Source organism: Ictalurus punctatus, chromosome 13, assembly GCF_001660625.3.
Source record: "Ictalurus punctatus breed USDA103 chromosome 13, Coco_2.0, whole genome shotgun sequence".
Taxonomy (NCBI): Eukaryota; Metazoa; Chordata; class Actinopteri; order Siluriformes; family Ictaluridae; genus Ictalurus; species Ictalurus punctatus.
The window spans coordinates 10,843,913-10,864,907 of record NC_030428.2 but is presented as its reverse complement, the minus strand read 5'-3'; the positions used below and the strand labels follow the sequence as shown (position 1 = coordinate 10,864,907).

The 20,995-nt window shown below is 38.7% G+C and overlaps 1 protein-coding gene across 4 annotated transcripts in view; it reads right to left on the bottom strand.

The window, feature by feature from the left end:
• The window catches only part of dnah9 (dynein, axonemal, heavy chain 9), a 99,468-nt gene that overhangs the window by 74,161 nt on the left and 4,312 nt on the right, over positions 1-20,995 (bottom strand). For 2 of the 4 annotated variants that reach the window (XM_017484454.3, XM_047159465.2), the window contains exons 2-26: positions 20,556-20,752; positions 19,817-19,975; positions 19,589-19,719; positions 19,258-19,469; positions 17,609-17,842; positions 17,258-17,425; positions 17,060-17,176; positions 16,605-16,755; positions 14,564-14,678; positions 14,351-14,419; positions 11,827-11,953; positions 9,050-9,305; positions 8,548-8,789; positions 8,324-8,459; positions 8,016-8,215; positions 6,894-7,318; positions 6,518-6,740; positions 6,113-6,279; positions 5,090-5,960; positions 4,522-4,652; positions 4,187-4,313; positions 3,777-3,929; positions 3,173-3,298; positions 2,433-2,672; positions 1,667-1,827 (exon numbers count right to left, since the gene is read on the bottom strand). In XM_017484454.3, the coding sequence (XP_017339943.1) occupies positions 1,667-1,827; positions 2,433-2,672; positions 3,173-3,298; positions 3,777-3,929; positions 4,187-4,313; positions 4,522-4,652; positions 5,090-5,960; positions 6,113-6,279; positions 6,518-6,740; positions 6,894-7,318; positions 8,016-8,215; positions 8,324-8,459; positions 8,548-8,789; positions 9,050-9,305; positions 11,827-11,953; positions 14,351-14,419; positions 14,564-14,678; positions 16,605-16,755; positions 17,060-17,176; positions 17,258-17,425; positions 17,609-17,842; positions 19,258-19,469; positions 19,589-19,719; positions 19,817-19,975; positions 20,556-20,752 (5,138 nt within the window). Of the gene's footprint in view, positions 1-1,666; positions 1,828-2,432; positions 2,673-3,172; positions 3,299-3,776; positions 3,930-4,186; positions 4,385-4,521; positions 4,653-5,089; positions 5,961-6,112; positions 6,280-6,517; positions 6,741-6,893; positions 7,319-8,015; positions 8,216-8,323; positions 8,460-8,547; positions 8,790-9,049; positions 9,306-11,826; positions 11,954-14,350; positions 14,420-14,563; positions 14,679-16,604; positions 16,756-17,059; positions 17,177-17,257; positions 17,426-17,608; positions 17,843-19,257; positions 19,470-19,588; positions 19,720-19,816; positions 19,976-20,555; positions 20,753-20,995 lie in introns of those variants that run through there. The other 2 variants (XM_017484455.3, XM_053685161.1) reach the window with 2 other exon arrangements.

Genomic DNA, 20,995 nt, shown 5'->3' with positions numbered 1-20,995 from the left:
AGAACTTGAACTTTTTTTTTTTCCCATCTTTTGAAATTTAACCCTTTAAACTCCTAACATAAATGGGGCCAGACTTACATTCCTCACACTCCTAATCACATTCTTTTCTTATTCGTTTTATTGAATCATCCATAAGTGGTTACTGCAAAATGTGCTTTAAGATCATAAACCGAATAAAGTGGGTTTTTAAAAAGAGCTGCAACGACTAATCAATAAAATCGATAATAATCGATTATGAAAATTGTTCTCAATGAATCTCATTATCGATCAGGTGGTCTGCGTGCGGCACGGAGCACAAATACTTATTACGGGAACCTTCTGTTCCCGAAAACACGCTTCGAACAGTAAATACTAAAGTTTTGTCCCAAATGAAGTACTATACACTTACACTATGTACTGTATACTCTACTGTTTAGTGTATGAATTTTAGAAAGGTAATATCATCTCAAATGGAACATGAGCGTTTTTTTTTTAATAACTTGGAAGTATAAGCTGTTTACCAGACAGTAGCACATGATGTCGTACGCACGTAATGCAACGCTTTAGACTCTAGCTTTAGCCTAATACCCAGAGTCACCGACAATGAATTCTCCTTTAAAGCAGGGGAGCTTTTTATATTAAACACTGCAGAGAAGATCAAACTTTATAAAGCGGAGTTTGTGTAGCACTGGAGCACGACAGTGATGCACGAGCACAAACCTATGTTTATATCCGAAATGCTCCAGTGTGTGCAAGGGGTGGGGGAAACTGGTGCGGGTTGCTTAAAAGATTTTGTTTCATTTAAGTTTATTGTCATTATATGTTGTATTTGCACGCTTGCAGTGTAAATTCTGGTGTTTATTATAACGGAAGTGATGCGTTAGTAACGAGGCTGCGTTGCCGATCACGCGCGGTGTAGACGCGCCGATACACAGTGGGAGCGTGAGTAAGATCTGTAATGTCTAATTAAAACAGTAAGATTAAAAAAGTAAACACAAGGAAAATAATATTCCTAAAGACAGTGAGTAACAGAAACCTCAAGGTGCAGTGAAAGAGTTTTTATTATTAATTTAGGACTGTAGTTTAATTCAGGGCTTTTTGTGTATCCATAAAAATGCATAAATACTATTATATAATATAAACTACTATATACAAGTATTTATGCATTACTTTTTATGGATGCACAAAAAAGCTCTGAATGAAACTACAGTACTAAATGAATAATATATATTCTGGTGTGTGTGTGTGTGTGTGTGTGTGTGTGTATTGGGTTCTTTTCAGTCTTATACAGTTGGACAAACAGTTGTGTAAAGGGTTAGTCTGAAGTTTATATTTGTAACACACAGTTTGTGGATTTTATTTTAAATAAACAACAACAAAAAAAATGGTACTGAAAGTTTGCTCCGCCCCATCCGATTAATCAAAAAAAAAAAAAAAAAAAAAAAAAAAAAAAAATTAAGCCAGCTTATCGATTATGAAAATCATTAGTTGCAACCCTACTTTCAAAGGTTAATATTTTGAATTAGTGGATGTTATGGAGCCAGATTGATTGTTGTAGTGTACTTTATCTCCACTCAAGTGCATCTCTGATTAGGAAGGGCTTCACACAGTTATCGATAACTAACTTTAGACTTGAAATTTACATAAAGAGTCACATCACGCCGGAGAGAGCCTCTGTTGGACTCACCTGTCTGTGAGTGGCGTGATGACGAGACGTGGCGTGTTGCCCAGGTACTCGTAGGAGTAGAGAAACTGGGCATCACAGATGTTGGCGAAGCAATGCCTCTCCCCCTCGTCCCAACGGTGGCGCAGTTGGGACAGCCATACGAACGCCTGCGAGTTCTCCACCTGGGAGTCAAGGAACCCAGTCACAGACTAAACTCGGATCTCACACAGAAGTTGAAGTTGTACAAAGTCTTTTATAGTCATTAAAAAAAAAAAAGAAGCTACAACTGCTAACAATTCCGAACTTTTCATACACGTTGGCATGTGAGAACCAATTTGCGAGTGCCAGACCATGTTCGGCTAATACTCTGCACCATGCAAAGACGGTGATTATGGAGGATTAAAGACGAGAGAATGTAACACCTGAGTGGTGAAGAGAAATTATCCAGAGGCTAAGCCACTCTCTTCACTTTGCTTTCATTAGGATTTCTATTTGACTTAGCAGTCATTACTCGAGCAAATCCAAAAAAAAAATTAAAGCACGGTTCGGCTTTCTTCTAAAATAATAATATGGAATAATAAGATAATTACACAGCAAATAATATCGTATGTACATTTCTTAATGAAAATGTATTCCAAACTCCCTTACTGAACAAGCTAATGCAGTGCTGGCTCTGTAATGTCGCTCTCTATGTGCTGACTATGACAGAATACACAATGATTCTGCAGAGACTACAGCCGTCCCGCTATATATGGTAAGCGGATGACGTTGAGGTTGATGGTGGTACCTTCTGGGCGATGATCTTTGCCACTACGTCTCTGGCGTGGACATCTATAGTGCAGATGGTCATGACCTTCTGTCTGTCTCCAGGGCTGAGCTGTCCAATCAGCATGGTGATGAGCGTATTCAGCTGGCTCACTTGTTTCTTATAATAGTCCTTCATAGCGTTCTCATAACCCTCCTCGAGCCTGGCGAAGGCCATGCCGACGTCAGTCGTCCACCAGATCTGAGTACAGGTGAGTGCAACCTAACAAGACGCACACCCAAACACATAATAGCATTTACAGGGTACGCTGGGAGTCTGGTACCAGCTTAATAATTCATCACTAGAACTTATTGCTTTAAATGAATATAAATGAGTTGGATTGCACTGTAGTTGGTTGTGGCAGTTTTTTTTTCTTTGGGTTTGACTGTGTTCGAATTCTTTCCAAAAACGATTATTACTTTTTAGGATTACTTTTTAGACCTGCCTTGGCTATCCTTTTCAAATATCATGTTGGGCCAGTTTAACAAATGCAGCGGTGAAAACCGTCAGTGTGCCTAGAGACGTCTAAAACCTTGCTAGTTGAGTGCGATTTCCGGACACAGTGAACGTCACGCTTTGATTAAGCTGTTTTATAGCTGCGTTCCAAACTTAAGCCTAATCAATTCAGTTTATAATAAGCTTTCAAAATGTCTGTGGAGGCTTCCCTTATTCTTGTGAAATTTTGAACTTTGTCAGTGTTAAGAAAGGGATCTAGTGCATACCTGAGCGGGATAGTCAAACAGCCACTGTTCTCTCGGTTTCTCCTCGTATGCTACAACAGCCTCTGTCATCTCGTGGCGCACAGTAGTACGCATCGTATCCAGAACTCTATTCAGCCATAACTCAACCTGCAAAGCATTGTTACATTATTCTACATCACCTGAGCATTATCATTACAATAAGTCAGTGTAATAGAAAATATAAACACCTCAAAGTGTGTAATTTGGTGCAGTATAAGAGTGAGTCAGAATTCATTCATCTTCAGTAAGTGCATTATTGAGTTGGATCTTGACCCTATCCCTGGGGACACTGGCCATGAGATAGGACACACCCTGGATTGGATGCCAATTCCTCACACACTTTCACACACCCACTCACACCTAGTGGCAATTTAACACAGCCAATCTGCCATGTTTTAGAAGATACCGGAGAACCCGGACAAAACCCATCCAAACACAAGGAGAACATGAAGAAATCTGAAGAAATGTAACAGCATTTCACAATAATATTTTACATGAACGAACCGTCATTACTATCAGTGAAGGCACGAGAACTTTACATGCTTAGAATTTTCATTGACCAATGATTTTCAGTAGGTAAATATACCTGGCCAGAGCAGTCGCAGGGCTCGTTGAAAGGAACATACTCGTCCTCTTTGCTGTACATGCCCAGCCCCGATTTACTGGGGTTGCCCTCGCCATCGTTTTCAAACTCCATCTTCGCCATATTGTCGAACAACTTAGACAGATGCCTTTGAACCTGAGGGTGGAGAACAAAAAGCTCAACTAAAAAGAATGTTGTTTGTTTAGAAATGTTTACACATAATCCATCACAACATTACAGAATGTGTCTTCAAGTCAACCAAGCGGGCGACTTGAGCAGTGATCAACACTGCCATCTGGAGTGTGATGTCGAGTGCTGCATGCAAAGTTCCTCCCTAAAAGCCTAGTTTAAAGAAAACATGCTGAAATCAATGAACATGTAAAGCTTGTATATAAAGCTGGGGTGTGTGTTACCTGCTGAGGGTTGGTGCCATTGGACAGAATATCCAGCAGATCGGCAGACGAGATGAAGTAGAACCTGGGGAAAGCCAGCCGCTTTGTATCCAGATATTCAGCCAGAGCTTTCTCACAGAGAGCCAGCCTGCAGGAAGAAGCACCATGCCGATAATGTGTGTTTGTAGCTTGTACTTTCATAGAGGACTGAAATACACCCTGAGGGTTATAGATGATATGAATGGTCACACTACATTCACTCCCATATTGCACTGCTGTGAAAATGTGGGCCACTCTGAAAAAGCATAAATGACCAAAAAAAAAAAAAAAAGAAGACATAAAAACAAGCAATGAACCTGCTCTGAATGTCCTCCAGTCTGTTGTAAAGCCCGGGTTTATTGGTGGCCTCCACAACGTTGGGCGTTTTATGAGCATCATAAGCCAGCTCTTTGAAATCTGTGTCAATGCCTTCAAAGCGCTTGGAATCCTGCGAGATATCCATGAGAGAATTGCAGCGGTAAAATAATAACCAACATTACTAGCAAACATCTGTGTTCCTGGTTATTAGAATACCATGATAATTATCAAGACGTATTCAGCCAAAAGCATGGTTTTCAAGAGACAAACATTTTCATCTCTGAACTAAATCAATGAATCCACTGCCAGTGGGTAGGACAAGATGATTCTCCAGTCAGTAATGACCTCATTAGGATAGGCCAAGTCCTCATTACAGGCATCTGGTGCACTCATTGATAACAGATACATTCTGTGGTACATTCATATTGTCTTTTTGGACTGATGGTATGATTTGCATACATATATATATATATAAATGAATCATGCACAGACTTATAGTGTCACCAAAACGATACACATGAGAATAGAAAAGTGAGAAACAAATATATATCAAAATTTATTCCGAACCTCAGGTAACTGTGAGCGGATGTCCTCCGAGCCAATGAAAATGCTCTCCAAGTGGGACCAAGTCCTCTGAACTTCAAACCAGATGGAGATCACCGAGTCAGCCGCTGAGAGCCGGCGCTGCCAAGACGACACTTCGTCCAGAAAGAAGGCAATGTACTTGGAAGACATGAGGTTCTGCAGCTGCACCTGGTTGTCTTCCAGTGTCTCAACAAGCTCCTCGTCCGCCTTGAGCAGTTGGACACTGGTGCGAGGGTGTGACTCGTAGCCAAACTCCATTGCCGTCCAAGTGGCATCCAGCTCACTCAGGACCTTCTCCATGCCCATTTCCTTCACAGCCCGGTCCACGATGGCCCTCACCTCATCCTCAAAGCAGTGCAAATTTAGGTCCAGCAGATCGGCCAGCGTGGTGTCTCGGTCCATGGTGAATCGGACTCCCGTGGCCATCATCAGCTGTTGCCAGTGCCTGGGTCGGATGGCTGGGTTCTGTAGCTCGGCTACGGCACGCAGTGATGTCAATGTGTTTCTCACAATGCCCTCCAGACCACTGAAAGCATCCCATGCTCGTGCCTCTTTGTCCAGAGCCCGCAGTTCCTTGGAGACGCGCTTGCACTCCATCTCCATGTCATCCACGTTGATGTCCCTCCATGGTGTGGTGCGCCAGGAGTCAAGACTGAACCTCATCGCCATTATCATATCCCACAGCTCTTTAAGGATGGACACCTCTTTACGACACAGCTTGAGTTGCTTGTAGTCAGGGACGTTGACTTCAAACAGGCTGGCTGACTCAGTGAGTGCAGTCATAACTGATTCTTTCTCCTCAATCTGTTTGTGTGCTATGTTTAGCATGTGGTAAGGGTTTGCGCTGTCAAACCTAAAAGTGAATAAAATCAGGATGGTCATGTTTACATTCAAATTTAGTGAGCATCAACAACAGAAACAGGCCGTCATTCACTACTCATGACTCTGTTAATGCTACTGATGTCTATTATAAAAAGGATAATATTCAAGTCCTGCAAGGTTTACCTAAAAGGTCCTTTGGTGCGGAACTGCTCCCTGAAAACGTGCTGCTGTACGTCGAATCCGGCGCACTTTCGGCGCAGGTTAGCCACCTCATTGGCCTGCAGTGGCGCCACGTGTTGCTTCATCACTACAGCTTGCTTCTTCATGGCTGTCCACTTCTCTGGCAGCTCCTATGACATATTAACAACAGTCTGAGTGGACTCCATCTAGTTGTTTAGTGTTTTATTGTGTGTAGCTGCATGTTACTCTGTATAGACCACCTCTGATGAAGTATTTAATCAAGTGCCTGCTTATGTGGGATTTGGGAGTGCACTGTCCCTATATTTATAAAGTGAAATACCCGAGCCGTAACAGCTTTATGGCCTTTTGGTAGTATTGACTGTTTAGCCGTTTTATGAACGCAATTACCTCTAGCTGTTTATACACCACTTCAGAAAGTTCCTGCTCATATGTCTTCAGGAGATCAATGGTGTGCCGCAGAGGCTCAAACATTTCATCCGTGGCACTCTGTCGCTCTTTCACTGCCATTAAGTGACCCATAATCTCCACCAGCGCAGCATAGTCTCCCTCTCCCACCTTCCTGCTAAGGCCAGTCTCGGTTACCTTAATAAACTCTTCTAGATCTGACAAACTGGAGAGGGAAAGGAAGAAAAAAAAAGGCACCAAAGAGAAGTGAAAGTTATTCAATCAATTACATCATTTTTTTCTCTCCAGGCTATTTAACTACAATTCACTCCTGATATTATTCTTTTCTGAAAAATTTCCTTCAGAAACAGTAAGCTACCTGTGTGTCACATGGTCGATAAGATGCTGTTTGAACATAAGGCTCCACTTTTTGATAATATTGAGCAGAGCGCTTTTGAAGGCCCGTGCGTCCACTCTCATCCAGCCTTCGAACACGCAGACAGGCTCTAGCTTCTGCACTTCTTCGTACACACTCTCGTAAGAGTCCACTTGCTCACGGAAGCGCTCCAGGGTCGGGGGGTTTTCAGGGACTCCGTCCACTGCGTGCGCCTCGATTTCCTCGTTTGTGAGGATGTGGCCATAGAGCAAGAACTGCCTCATAAACTCCTTCCGGTCGTCAACGTAGAGGTAGCCGTAACGTTCGAGCGCATTACAGTGCTCACAACATTTCACCATGACCCTCTGCACTCGGTCCATTAGAAGCTGACGCATGTCTGCAAGATCTGCCATTTCCTCCATATCAGCCTGTAGACAACGAGTGTCCATGTTTCAGAAAGAAGCTCTAGTGATGTACTTAGAACCTGGATTAGATTTATAGCCAGGGTATTCAACAAATATTCATAGGCAATATTCTTTGCTAATAAAGTTTCAGATAGGCAAATAACATGACAGAGCTTTTAATCTTTAACCATTAGTGATTAGTTCACGGCTGTAAATATGACGCATTATATTTCAAGGTGCTTATGTTTTGTTTCACACTTGTTACAAATTCATGTGACTGGCACGGTGAACACATGTGGCATCTGTTTAAATGTGAAGCAGAGCAGAAACGCATAGGCCTCTCTAAGTCATCTTTAAACATTCATTGTTGAACCATGTTATCATTTCACCAAGCAGAACCGAGAGGATTCTCTGCCTTCCTCTAAATAATTTACATAACGTATGTGATTGGCTGCAACAGAAGTCATGAGGGTTCATGTTTAGAAAACTGGGCTGAGCTACAGCCAGGTTTTTCCAATTGCTGAGAAGTTCTTCTAAACACTGAAATACTGAATGAAATACTTTGCCGGGTCCACATCTGGACTGTTATCGACTAATGATCTATAGCATGATAGTAATAACTTTGCTATGTACAGTACAGTCGCACCTTCTCTATATAATATACCCATCACCACATGTGCTATAGGACAGATGAAGTCAACTGTTAGGGACACGGCAATACCTGGTAATGTGGAAAGCTGTTATACTCAGCCAGTCGTGGGACTAGAGAGGAGATCCTGTAGACATCATTGATGAGACCCTCCACTAGATCATAGAAGCCATCAGCAGCTCCAAACTCAAGGGGTGGATGGAAGACTATGTCAGGAACCTCTAGATTTAGATGGACTTCAAAAAGTGGAGCCAATCCAGGTGTCTCGTCTGCTGTAGGCCATTAAAGAAATTTAATGAAGAGTATTACAATCTGCCTATGAATAAAAACACAAGAAGCACCGAAATCTTCAGCTTAACTTAAGAAAAACAAAAGCAAACCAGTATTGTCCAAAAAGAATTTGAGGGAGCTTTCAATGCTGTTGAAGAATCCATCTATAACCATTTCATCAATGTACTCCACATAGGACCTCCATTCAGCTGATGAGGGATCCACTTGGAACAGTTTCAAGTTATCCTAAATGATTTTAAAAGAATGCAAAAGAAAAGTTATATACATTCTAGACATCCACTATCTTATTTTATGAAATGACTCCATCACTGACATTCAGTAAGAAATGGAGCATGGTGCCAGAGGTACGGATCTGGTCATAGGTTTTCTCCAAACGCTCTTGCTTGTCCTCCAAGTTGAGCAGACTGTCTTTCTTTCCATCCTTCCTCTCAAATATGGGATGCGTCCAATTCTTCATAATGCTCTGGATCTTTTCCACATTGTCTTTTGTCCTCTGAAGTCGCTTTTCAAGATCGTGTACTGCCTCACGCACATCTTGGATGTACTCCCAGATTCCTAGCAGTGACACATGAGCTATGGTCATGACTGAAGTTATTAATATAACAGATTAAGCTACCAGGCTTTTAATGGCTTTCACGGTTCCTGTGAATTCACACTGAGGCTACACAAAATGAAAAACTAATTGCTGTATCATAACAATGAAGAAGAGGCAGTGACACTTTGGTTAAAGGCTTTTGGCCGATATTAATAATAAATGCTGTCTTAGTTTGAACAGCTCTGATATATTATACCTTTATATATACATTGTACTATACCTTTGCTTGTCCAGTTGATGGTGTCTTCAGCATCCTTCAGTTTGATGTCAATGTCTTTCAGCTGGTTCTGGATCAGAGGGAACTCCACCTCCAGCACCGTCCCCATCACTTTGTTGTACCAGCCAGTCATGAGATCCAGGTTAGCTATGTACTGCCAGAGCTGCTCTTTGTTGGAGTAAATATCAGCAGCGAGATCTGGAATATCCTCATCTTGCCTGGCCTCCAGGTACTTTACCTCTCGTAGTACTGACACCAACTAGAGGACAAGATCGACAAGTACCGTTTCTATAAAAATGCTGTTATAAAACCAGAGAATCCTGCACATCTGTGCTTTTATTAAAGGAGATCAATGTAAAAAAAAAAAGTCTATGTGTGAGGATAAGGGATAAGTTAAAGAGTGACATTATCAGTCATATATATTAAGCAACAGGTCATTCCATATCAAGTGGTCCAATGCAGGTTGCTTGATCATTTTTAATTTCCCTAATTCATTTTTTGAGTGATAACCTCAACATATTGGCATTGCAGAACCACCAGGTTTTTTTTTTGTTTGTTTGTTTTTTGTTACTTGGTTTAACTACGACAGCCATCTTTGTGTCATGGCACACAACACATTTTGGTTATACGGCAAATATTACAGAAACTTCAAAATCTCGGCTCAGGATGGTCCTAGCTCCTTAAGACAAAAAACGATCTCTAGAGCGCATTACAAGATATATACATATATACATTATATACATTATATATATATATATATATATATATATATATATATATATACACATACATATATATATATATATACACATACATATATATATATACATACACATACATATATATATATACATATATATATATATATATATATATATATATATATATATATATATATATATATATATACATATATATATATACATATATATATATACATACATATATATACATACATATATATACATACATATATATATACATATATATATACATATATATATACATATATATATACACACATACATATATATATATACATATATATATATACATACATATATATACATATATATATACATACATATACATACATATATATACATACATATACATACATATACATATATATATATATATATATATATATATATATATATATATAAAACCATTTTGTACATTCTTGTTCCTTAACCTTAGAACTTAACTCAAATGTAATGTTCAAGATAGCTCACAGTGAGCTACCTTAGGGTCAATTTATAATGGGAAGGGTTCGAGTCTCAGTTTAAATTTTTTAGGGGGTGCCTAGGTAACTATAGTGTACATGCAGAACATTTCAGGTTTGAGACTTCTCTTTTTATGGGGGTGAGAAAGTGAATTTTCTTTTGATATTCCCCTCACTTTCTGGTTGAATATCTCTGGTGGGGGAACCAGAGACAAACCTGAAACCTGAGTTTGAGTTTCATTAATGTTTATGTTTATGATTGTTTACAATTATTGGACCACTTGAGATACACTGACCCCAACATTACAGAATAAACAAGCAAAACATGAGCGGTAATACGTGCTGAGTTACGGACGGATGGTAGAATGTAAGCTAAGATGTTGTGTTGCTTTAAAGCAACAATTTCGAAAGGGTGCATTGGGAACAGGATCCTATGGGAAGCAACAGAAAAGTCAAGCAATTGTGAGTGTTTTCACTTTCATGTGGGAGCAGGGGTGGACAGATATGAAGTTCGTGGGTGTATGCAAGCGTTGAAGTTTGTGGGAGTAAAAAAAGAGATATGAAGCTCTTGGGACAAAAAAAAATAAAAAATAGTACATTCATTAAAGTGAACATAAACAAAGCATTTACAGTGTTTATTCATTCATCCTTGTAACTGCCTGGTCAGGGTTGTGGTGGTTTAAATCAGGCTAGTTAGTTTAAACCTATATTTGGGGGAAATAGAGCCAAATAAACATTTAAGCCACACCCACTTCAAGTTACAATACAAATACAAACATGGATATTGGGAGTACTAAACAGATACAGATAGAGGCACTGTGTTACACCTCTACTTCTGAATTGGTATAAAGACTCCCAAAGTAATTTGGTAAAAGAATTAATGGCTTCAAATTCCAAAACTTTGTGGAATCACAAAGAGAAATGGCTTATTAAATGCTGGAAGCAAAAGCAACAGTATAATTACAATAAACGTCCTTATTGTCAATGGGAACACTGAGTTTCTTAATGAGAAAAAAGAAGAGAAAATATTCTTTGGAAAACAGCAGGACAGGTTGATGTGAAAACATTGCATTTTGTTGTGGATGACTGAACATGAACTACAAGGGAAGGGGGGTCTTGTTTTGGAATCTTAGTCAAAGATTACTCCAATTATAGCCATAGCGCAGTGACATCCTGCACAGGATTTTCCATTAATAATAGTTACTTAGTTATTTACTAGTGATTTGGCAGATATTCGTACCCATGGTCTGTTTCCAAAAAAAAAAAAAAAAGCAAACAGCTGAATATACACAGTATTTGCAGATACACAAAGAATGTGGAGAGCCTGTACAGATACAAGTGGAGAGCCTGTACGGATCTCATACAAGTGTTACAGTGGTCTAGTCGATAACTGTAATGCAAATCCAAACTAAGCATAAACAAAGTGTTAACCATTTTTTTTTTCCTTTCCAAAACAAGTACTTGGTTTGTTTCTTGATCGTTTCGATTTTAAAATATTAGTTCTGTACAAACATCTGAAATACTGCATGTACACATGATTATTAGAAGTCATTACCTGTGGGTTGAAGTTGACACTGATAAGTTTAGACACTGGGTCTCTGGATATCAGGGGCTGGTTGAGATTATACTGGGATTTTTCACCCACTGATTCAGTCCATCTGTTATAAAGCTTAGTGGAATACCTAGAAGTAAATACAGTACATGAAGAACACAGCTCATGAAAAATGAATATGTATACTGCTATTATGTACATTCCATTAGTAACGTTTTTGTTGGTAATATTTTATATTCCAGATGGCATCAGTTTGATCGGGCTTATAGCAGCAAAAAATTGTAAATCAGAAAAGGAGAAAAATAGAATGAATTCGATTCAATCCTGTATAGAAAAAATTGTAAAAGATTGGAATTGGATTGGGAAAAGGTTTTTTTTTTTTTTTTTTCTTTCTGTGACCGGAAATATTTTTAAATATAAAGAGACTTGATTTTTCTAGGATTGGTTTTTCTTATATTTATACTTCATATTTGCAGTGTAAATGATTTTTGAAGAAGAAAAAAAAGCAGCGGTGGTTGTGTTTTAGCTATGTATTTTTTCCTGTATTTTTTTTTTATTTTTTTTTTTTAGTCTTCAGTTTTTTAAAATCATTTTAAAGCTTTGTAGTATTTAAATAAATAAAAAAAACTGACCAGAAGAGCATCGTTATCAGCTGATAAGGTTTAAATATCAGCATCAGTATCAGTATATCATAAAAACAAAAATATATTGTGCTATCTCTACTTTCTGTAAGGGCTACGAACTACAATTATGTATAATGAACTATGAACACATTCACAACATATTATAACACATCCACACGGCATTATAAGCCATATATGCCATATAAATCATTGATATAATTACTTAAGAAAATACAATACTTTATAGCACTATGAATTCTTAGCATATAGCATTATAAGCAGTGTTAGTAACACATTATGCGAGGGCACATTGACCTGCATTGCTACTTTTTACTTATAATACCAGAGTCGTTATTAGAAAATTATTAGAAAAACATTTGAAATGCAGCTGGTTAAATAAACATTTCCTTTTGTTTAAAATGTCCCACTTTACTTACTGCTCATAAATACAACTTAGAATTTCATATACGACAATATCACATGCCTGTCAGTAATTGACGCTCGTACATGAAAATAAATAAATAAATAAATAAATAAATATTCAGCTACTTTTTAAAAACATCACGGCTTCTTTGGTGTTGGTGATGCGTTACAATTATAGCAACAACAACTTATAATGCATTGCTGTAAAGTGGAAGGTATTTTTGTAGGAATTATAGTTTTAAGTTATTAAGTAATTATAACATTTTTACATTGTTTTTTATGCCGTCAGTGTATTCATAGGTCGTTATAATTATGCCCATTCATAGAACGTGTTACTGTTTTTTTGTTTTTTTAAGGAGTCCAAAAAAAACGCATTGCTAGTCCAGCAGTGAAATTCCCACATGGCGCACATATTAGATCCGCAGAGATCCTCTCGAAGAATTTTCTTCCCTTGTGAGAAACTCAATATTTGACAAACATTTAAGTACTACAGAACCGATTCTGGTGGTTGAAATACAAAAAGGCAGCATAAAACAAGATCCATTTATTATAAAACAGGAAAAGGAAGATGTGCCTGGTCCCTACTGCTAAAGTAATCTCTTTATAAGCTTATTGTGAGAGCCTTTGCACTCTGGTCTTCATTGGAATTCTGCACAGTGCATGGTGGCTTAATTGTCTTATTGCGGTTTGCAGCACAGAGTCCTGAGAAATCAAATAGCTCCATGCTGCACATAAATCATAAGCTGCTGTGTCAAGAAGTAATAACTAGAGATGCCCATAATAGCTCTAACTAGATTGCTTGCGTAATGCTAGCGATTACCATCGGGTCTATGCCACAGGGTAATTCATCATTTGGTTTTAATCCATGCAATAACACACACGCGAAAATAAATGTATATTCTAAAGTGCACACATGTTCAAGGAAATGTGTGCTACAACTCCAGCTATGTGCTACCCAGACATATTTGTTAGAACCGCTTGACAGAACTATTGTTCTTTCGGTACAACTGAGAGAATAGAGGGGAGCTTGAGAAAATGAGACCGCTGTGTAATAACCTATAAATACTGGCTTTCCATATGAGCAAATAAATCATGCTAGGGACTGGATGTCTCCGTTTGGTTCCTCTGTATTTTATTGTTGCACATGTGCTACAGGCTTTACAAAACCACATATGTCTACTTTGCAAGTTCATTATCTATTATAAAGGCCTCCGTACTAAGATGATGTCACCACAGCACACGCACAAAAAAAATAAGAACGGTTATGAAGAATGTACTACTTAATAACTTGCTTGTAGACAAAAAAAAACATTAACAGACAAAATATTAAGGCAAGGAGTGGGGGGTGGGTGGGTCTAGTGAATAATAATAATGCAAGTGCAAATAATGTGGAAAAACATGAAACATAAGCTGGAGGAGGCAAGCTGCAGCTGGCATTGTAATTACCTTTCATTTTGGAGGAAAGGACATGCGTGACTCACCGTTTAAGCAGCAGCATCATTTCCTCATATTTCTGCATGACTTTTTCTCCATCAGCTGATTCCATACACCTAGTCACATTAAAAAAAATAATAAACCTAGTTGATAAAGGACACCAACGATGTCATAAGTAAGAACTGTACAATGCATTATATCTTATATGACTGACGTCAAACCTAGCTTTAAAAACGTGAAAACGTCCCACAAACACTCACGGGTGCATGATGTACCGGAAGTTGTTGTACGGGATCTGGATGCGCTCTTGTAATTGCTGTGCCCATTTCAATCCACCTGCTACCACTGGCATGTTCCTACTGACCGGCGGGTAACCTAGAATATATATATATATATATATAAATAAAAGTCTACACACTCCTATTAAAATGTGGGCGCACGGTGGCTTAGTGGTTAGCACGTTCGCCTCACACCTCCAAGGGCAGGAGTTCAGGTCCTGCCATGGAACTGTGTGCGCGGACTTTGCATGTTCTCCCCGTGCTGCGGGGGTTTCCTCCGGGTATTCCGGTTTCCTCCCCCAGTGCAAAGACATGCATGGTAGGCTGATTGGTATGTCCAAATTGTCCGTAGTGTATAAACGCGTGTGTGAATGTGTATGTGATCGTAAAAAGTGCATACTTTTGAGTGTGTATCAAAAGTGTGCAAGTACTAGGACATACTAATGTGTCATGTAATGGAAGAGAACATTGTTGCCCGGATGAAATCACTTTTTTTCATTATTTATACTGTGTATATTGTTTATAATATATATAGTTTAATTCAACATTTCCTTGATTTATTTTTCCACATTTACACCTCTCTAAAATGCGTCCTTGAGTTCAGCAAAGCAAAGCCGCAAAGCTCATCCTCCCTCGCGCAAGGACTTGTTAATCCCTACACACTACTTATGTGTGGTTATCTAAGTACAGCTCAATACTTCCTGTGTGTACCCATGTGTAAAATATAGTGTATAAAATATAATGTCAAATATAGTCATATTTTTGGAAAATGGGGCGAAAGCAGGAGAATCTCGGAAGAAAATCTTTTACAATTCTGCAAGCAACAAATCATAATGCCAGGTAGGAGGATGCTCTGAAGATGTTTAAAAATAAATATTCATTTCTTGTTAAATGTAGTGTTCGGATTGGATTTATTGCCCTAGGCTTTCAGAAAGCAGAGTGAGAATGAAGCGGATTGAAATCAGAATCATTTCTTATCCCTGGTTGGCAAATAAGAGAAATTAAACACATCAGGATGTGCCGTTATAGGAAAGTAATGGACCCTAGAGGTGGTAACACCCCTCTTCTTTACATCACATCACCACATCGTTGATTACTTTCCTATAACAGCACACCCTGTGGTGTTTTATTCCTTACATAACACACAGGCTCTGATGTAGTAGTCGTACTGAGTATTTAGATAGTGGAAAAGTAAACTCACTTTAGTTTAATGTGAATGCTATATAACATACAGAAATGCATTATAAATGTGTTATGAATAATGAATATACAGGATTCATAGGAGCTGTTACTAACATTTCATTATTTAACCAAATAAATGCTCTGGAGATATATATATATATATATATATATATATATATATATATATATATATATATATATATATATATATATATATATATATATATATATATATATATACACATATACATATACATACACACACACTACCAGTCGAACGTTTGGAGACACTTGACTGAAACGTTTCTCATGATCTTAAAAACCTTTTGATCTGAAGGTGTATGAATAAATGTTTGAAATCGGTGTTGTAGACCAAAATATAATTGTGCCAACATATTCATTTCTTTCATTCTAAAACTATCATACAAAAATATACAAACAATACACGGAGCGAAATATTCCGAACAGCAGCCAATAAGTGTCCAGCGTAGGTGGGAACTCCTTTAATAGTGTTTAAAAAGCATCTCAGGGAGATTCCTCAAGAAATCGGTTTAGAAAATGCCAAGAATACATTTCTGGAAATTCTAAGCAAAAAGGGTTTCTACATTGAAGATGCTATAATATTAAATTATTTCAATTTATTTTGGATTTTTTTTTATCACAACATAATTCCCATAGATCCATTTGTGTTATTCTATTGCTATTCTATTCTATTCTATTCTTTATTATTATTATAAAATGTGTGTGTGTGTGCGGGGGGGGGGGGGGGGGGGGGGGGGGGTATACGAATAAAGAATGATTAAAGTCTAAACTTTTGACGGGCAGTGTATATTCATCTCACCCAGCTGCTCCTCGGTCTGTGTGTGTTTTTTGTAGAGTGCCTTGCAGCAGTCGAGCTCCTTGTCAAACATTTTCACTAGCACCGGGTATCTCTTCTGAGCATCAGCTGCTATTAGAGGGCGTTCGAGCAGACTGCCAAACATGTCCAAAACCTGCAAATAAGGACACCCACGACATGTATGGCAATACGATACAACCAAAGTGAAATAAGATACTGATTATGAACCATACATTATGTGATGTATGGTTCACGTGAAGATCTCTCTCACTCTTAAGAATTTGTACTGCTTTGTACTCTCCCTAGTCATACATTTCAGGCTGCATTCCTGACACTTTCATTAAGCAGATATGTGAAATTCATAAGGAACTAATAAAAGGCATGGAATCTACTGTAGACTGTCTGAATTAGTGTGTAATCTGAGATACAACAACATCCATCATTTGCCTATCACTCACCTTGAAGGCATGCTCGAGCCCTGAAGCATCATCAAACGCCTGGCAGAAAATTGCACCGAGGCGTCGATCTGTGTCTTTCACTTTACATTCAAATTCGGCTAAATCTGCCTCAAACTCCTGGAAAATACCTTCATTCAGTAAGGCATGATCTGGGCAATATTTGCGTCTGTATCGGTTTAATATATCTGGCCTACATACCGCATTGCAAACATCAAGGCAGTCAGAAGACTTCTCTGTGAACAGTTTGTATCTCTCCAGGAAGTCCTCATGTAGCCACGCAACCTGCTGACTAAGAGCTCGTCCACGAACGCCTCCGAATTCCACCTTCTCCAGTTTCATCATATCGACCACAGTCAGCAGTAAAGTCTGGAGGAGATTAAAAAAAAAAGTGGTACGTATCGATAAAAAAGGAAAAGAATCATTCATATTAATATGAGAAACTGGCTGGGGATTTCATTTTTAAACAGCATTGAGTTAAAGCAGTAAAACAACAAGGAACCACACTGTCGTCTATATCGTCTGGTTCTTTACAAATACCCCTAGACTCACCTCGATCGCCTTTAGACGCCCTGTGAAACGATCCAGTCCAGAAAACACCATGGAAGGCGAGAAGTCCCAAGGCTTTACTTCCATCCCGTTTCTCTGGTACTGAGTCAAGCTGTTTCTTTTCTCATTGAAGATTTCCTTGAAGTGTGTAAGTACATCCAGAGTACTTTCCATGCATGAAAGACTTTCCACCACATCACCTTTCAGGATGTCCTCTGGATTGAGATGGCTCCGAGCCTTCACACAAGATACCAGGAAGTGGAAAAGAGGTTTTATCTTTACAAAATCTGCACAAAGCATCTCAATTACACCAGGTTGCTATTTGAAGTACTCTTTACTTACACCGATTGGCCATTTTATCAGGTACACCTTCCATATAGGTCACTTTGTAGTTATATTGTAATATGCAATTAGAGGCAAGACACAATGAGTAAACCCAGAATGGTTTTTATATTTGGAAATTCAAAAATGATTGAGATACTCTTTAGTAGGGGTCAACGCTTGGGATAAGGCATATTCACACAAAAATCATACAAGAGCTGAAAAACCAGAAACAATATACAGAGAAAAAATGCACTACATATTTAGCAAGACTTTGTGATGAGAACTAGAAACAACAAGGGAATAAATAATGAATTAAGGCTGAACATAGAACTGGTGAACACAAAGGGGTCATCAAAAACAAGACCAAAACCAGAACGGTGGCATATGCTGCAAGTTAAATAAAAGCACACAAAGAACTGGGAACAATATCAAGTGTACTGGGAACCTAGACTTGATCTGAGATGGAGAGTTTATGAGATATAAAATTACAATCTCTTTAAGCTGTCCTCTTCAGCTTATCTCCTAGATGCCCTCTACGCTACGCACCAGCAGCTATTTCCACTAACTGACAGGTTAGAAGGGCTGACAAATTGAGGAACAGTCAGTAGTTGTGCAGTATACCTACAAATTGGATAAGTGGAACCCAAAAGTGAAGAGAAAGAATTGGACAGGGTAATGCTGCCATGATTTATTATTATTATTATTATTATTATTATTATTATTGTTGTTGTTTTATTTATTATCTGATCCTTTTGGTGTTCCTTCCTTGACAACAAATGCCATCATAACTACATTAGCAAACTACAAATGATTTGATGCACCTACTAATCACAATGTGTGTGTGTGTGTGTGTGTGTGTGTGTGCGTGTGTGAGAGAATTACTAGTTGCTTAGTAGCTGTGCTTGTTTTCTGCTTTGCTGTGATAGTGTTGTGTTATGTGTAGGTGTAGACAGCTCTACTGGCCACCAGGTACCGGATTGTTTATGAAATATTAAGGCTGTGAGAGTAAGCGCATACAAGCACTTTAATGAGAAAAGCAACATGAGCATGACCCAAATGAAATGCTTACGCCATTGTCACAAAAGTCTGCCACTAAAGCCCAATGTTTTAGAAACGCCACTTGGTGCAACCTAGGTGTACATAATGAACTGGTAACAATCTATATTCAACATGTAATTTTAAACAATAACCGATTTGAAACAATATAACACCCTTCATCTACGATAGGTACGAGATAGAGATTAAAAACACAGTCCAACAAAAAAAAATCACAGCTTACAACTAATGTTTTTAGCCAAAGTGAAGCACTCAGCAGTTTAATAACACACCTTTTGAATGAGCAGGTTGCAGAACTCTTGTAAAAGCACAATCACTCTGGCTGGAGTGTTATAGTACTTGGAGCTGGCCCACACTAGACACACCGTGTGCATGAGAGGCGCAAGTCTGGCTTTCACGTCGGTGAAATCTGTGTTCTCCAAATCTTCTGTAAGACGCTCTAAAGGCTTCAGGAAGATATTGATGTCCCTCGCTTCCTCCAAAGCTTTGTAAAAGGAACACAATGCATAAGCATCAGTAGCGTTTGTGCCGTTAAGAAACAAACTGAGCGGAAAAGTGCTCTGTAACTTTAGAAACGAACGACGGAACAGGGTTTGCCTTTACCTCCATTTACAAGCTGTAGCATGTTTATAAAAGCAGGATAGTAACTACTCTCCATTGCGTCCAAGAGTTCAGCCATTTTGGTCACTTTGGGTGACTTAAATTGGTTGTGTATACACTCAAGGTCAGCATACCTAGTGATAAATTCAAAAGAAAGAATATAAACACAGTATAAATGGTGATGAGGATTCGAAAAGATATTGGTTTCAAGTAATAACAAATTCCACTGACCTATTCCTCCAAAAGTTGAGCTCTACATGTGGCGTGGGGTTTTCGCCCTCCAGCAAAGGCTCAGACGAGTCTCTCTTGAGAACCTCATGAATCTGATGGCTCCACTCAATCACCATGGATTCAATGGAGTGGATGATACTCTTATCCACCAGATCTCCCCTGAGGCATTCAAAAGAAACCGGACTGTTTGTGTTTGCCTCGTGACCAAAGATCTTTCAGTACAACATACAAGCATTCGCATACACTGAGATCTACTTTATGAATTCAGTCAGGTAAAGAATGAAAGTATCTCAACTGAGATAACTATTGTACGTTTAATGCAGTCATAGATTTTACTTTTAATTGCTGCTGACATGACAGCTTCAATTGAGGAGACACTGTTAAAGTTCCCATGCAAACAGAACAAGCCATACTGAAATCACAGAGCAAAAACAAAAAGAAAGATAGTTTCTTGATGATTGTACACAGCTAGCCCTCAAGGGAGTTTCTCGCTGAGCCGAGATCTGTCACAGTTGATGCTTCTTGCTGTCATGTTGCACTGAGGTGTGTATAAAGAAATGTCAGTGGCCACAGGTGAACCATCATCAATGCACTGCAGGAATAGCCCTGAGGAAACTAATTAAAAAAAAGTTCCAAATAAAACTATACTGAGCAGTTAGGTCAAACCTATCCCATAGTTCACTGTGGCAATGAATGAATATCACACATTTAAAAATACAACAGATCATTTCTCCTGCACCTCATTTCTCTTTCAAAAGCTGCTTGTTCAATTCTCTCTGATCCTGCAGGAAGAGGAAGGAGAGTTTTGCCTTTGACTTGTCCAGACATCATAAACACACTGGATTTCAGGGCATGGACGTGTCGCATTAGGTCCTGAGACATGACGTGAGGCCACTGGTAGTGGTTATCGTTGTTGAGCAACACTGGAGCCACAACCTGAATGGGTAAAGAAGTACAAAAAAACGCACAATAAGAGCAAACAATAAGACTTTAAGCCCTGTTCACACCGTTTAACGCCCCAATGGCTGTCACTCAGTAGTTTGCATGGACAACAATAATCCGATATTAACCCGATTAAGACGATACTCTGATTAAGAAACTAGCATGTGAACAGTGATTATTGATGACCTTAATCTGGCTAAAGTCATACTCGAAGTAAACACAAACCGAATTAAGACG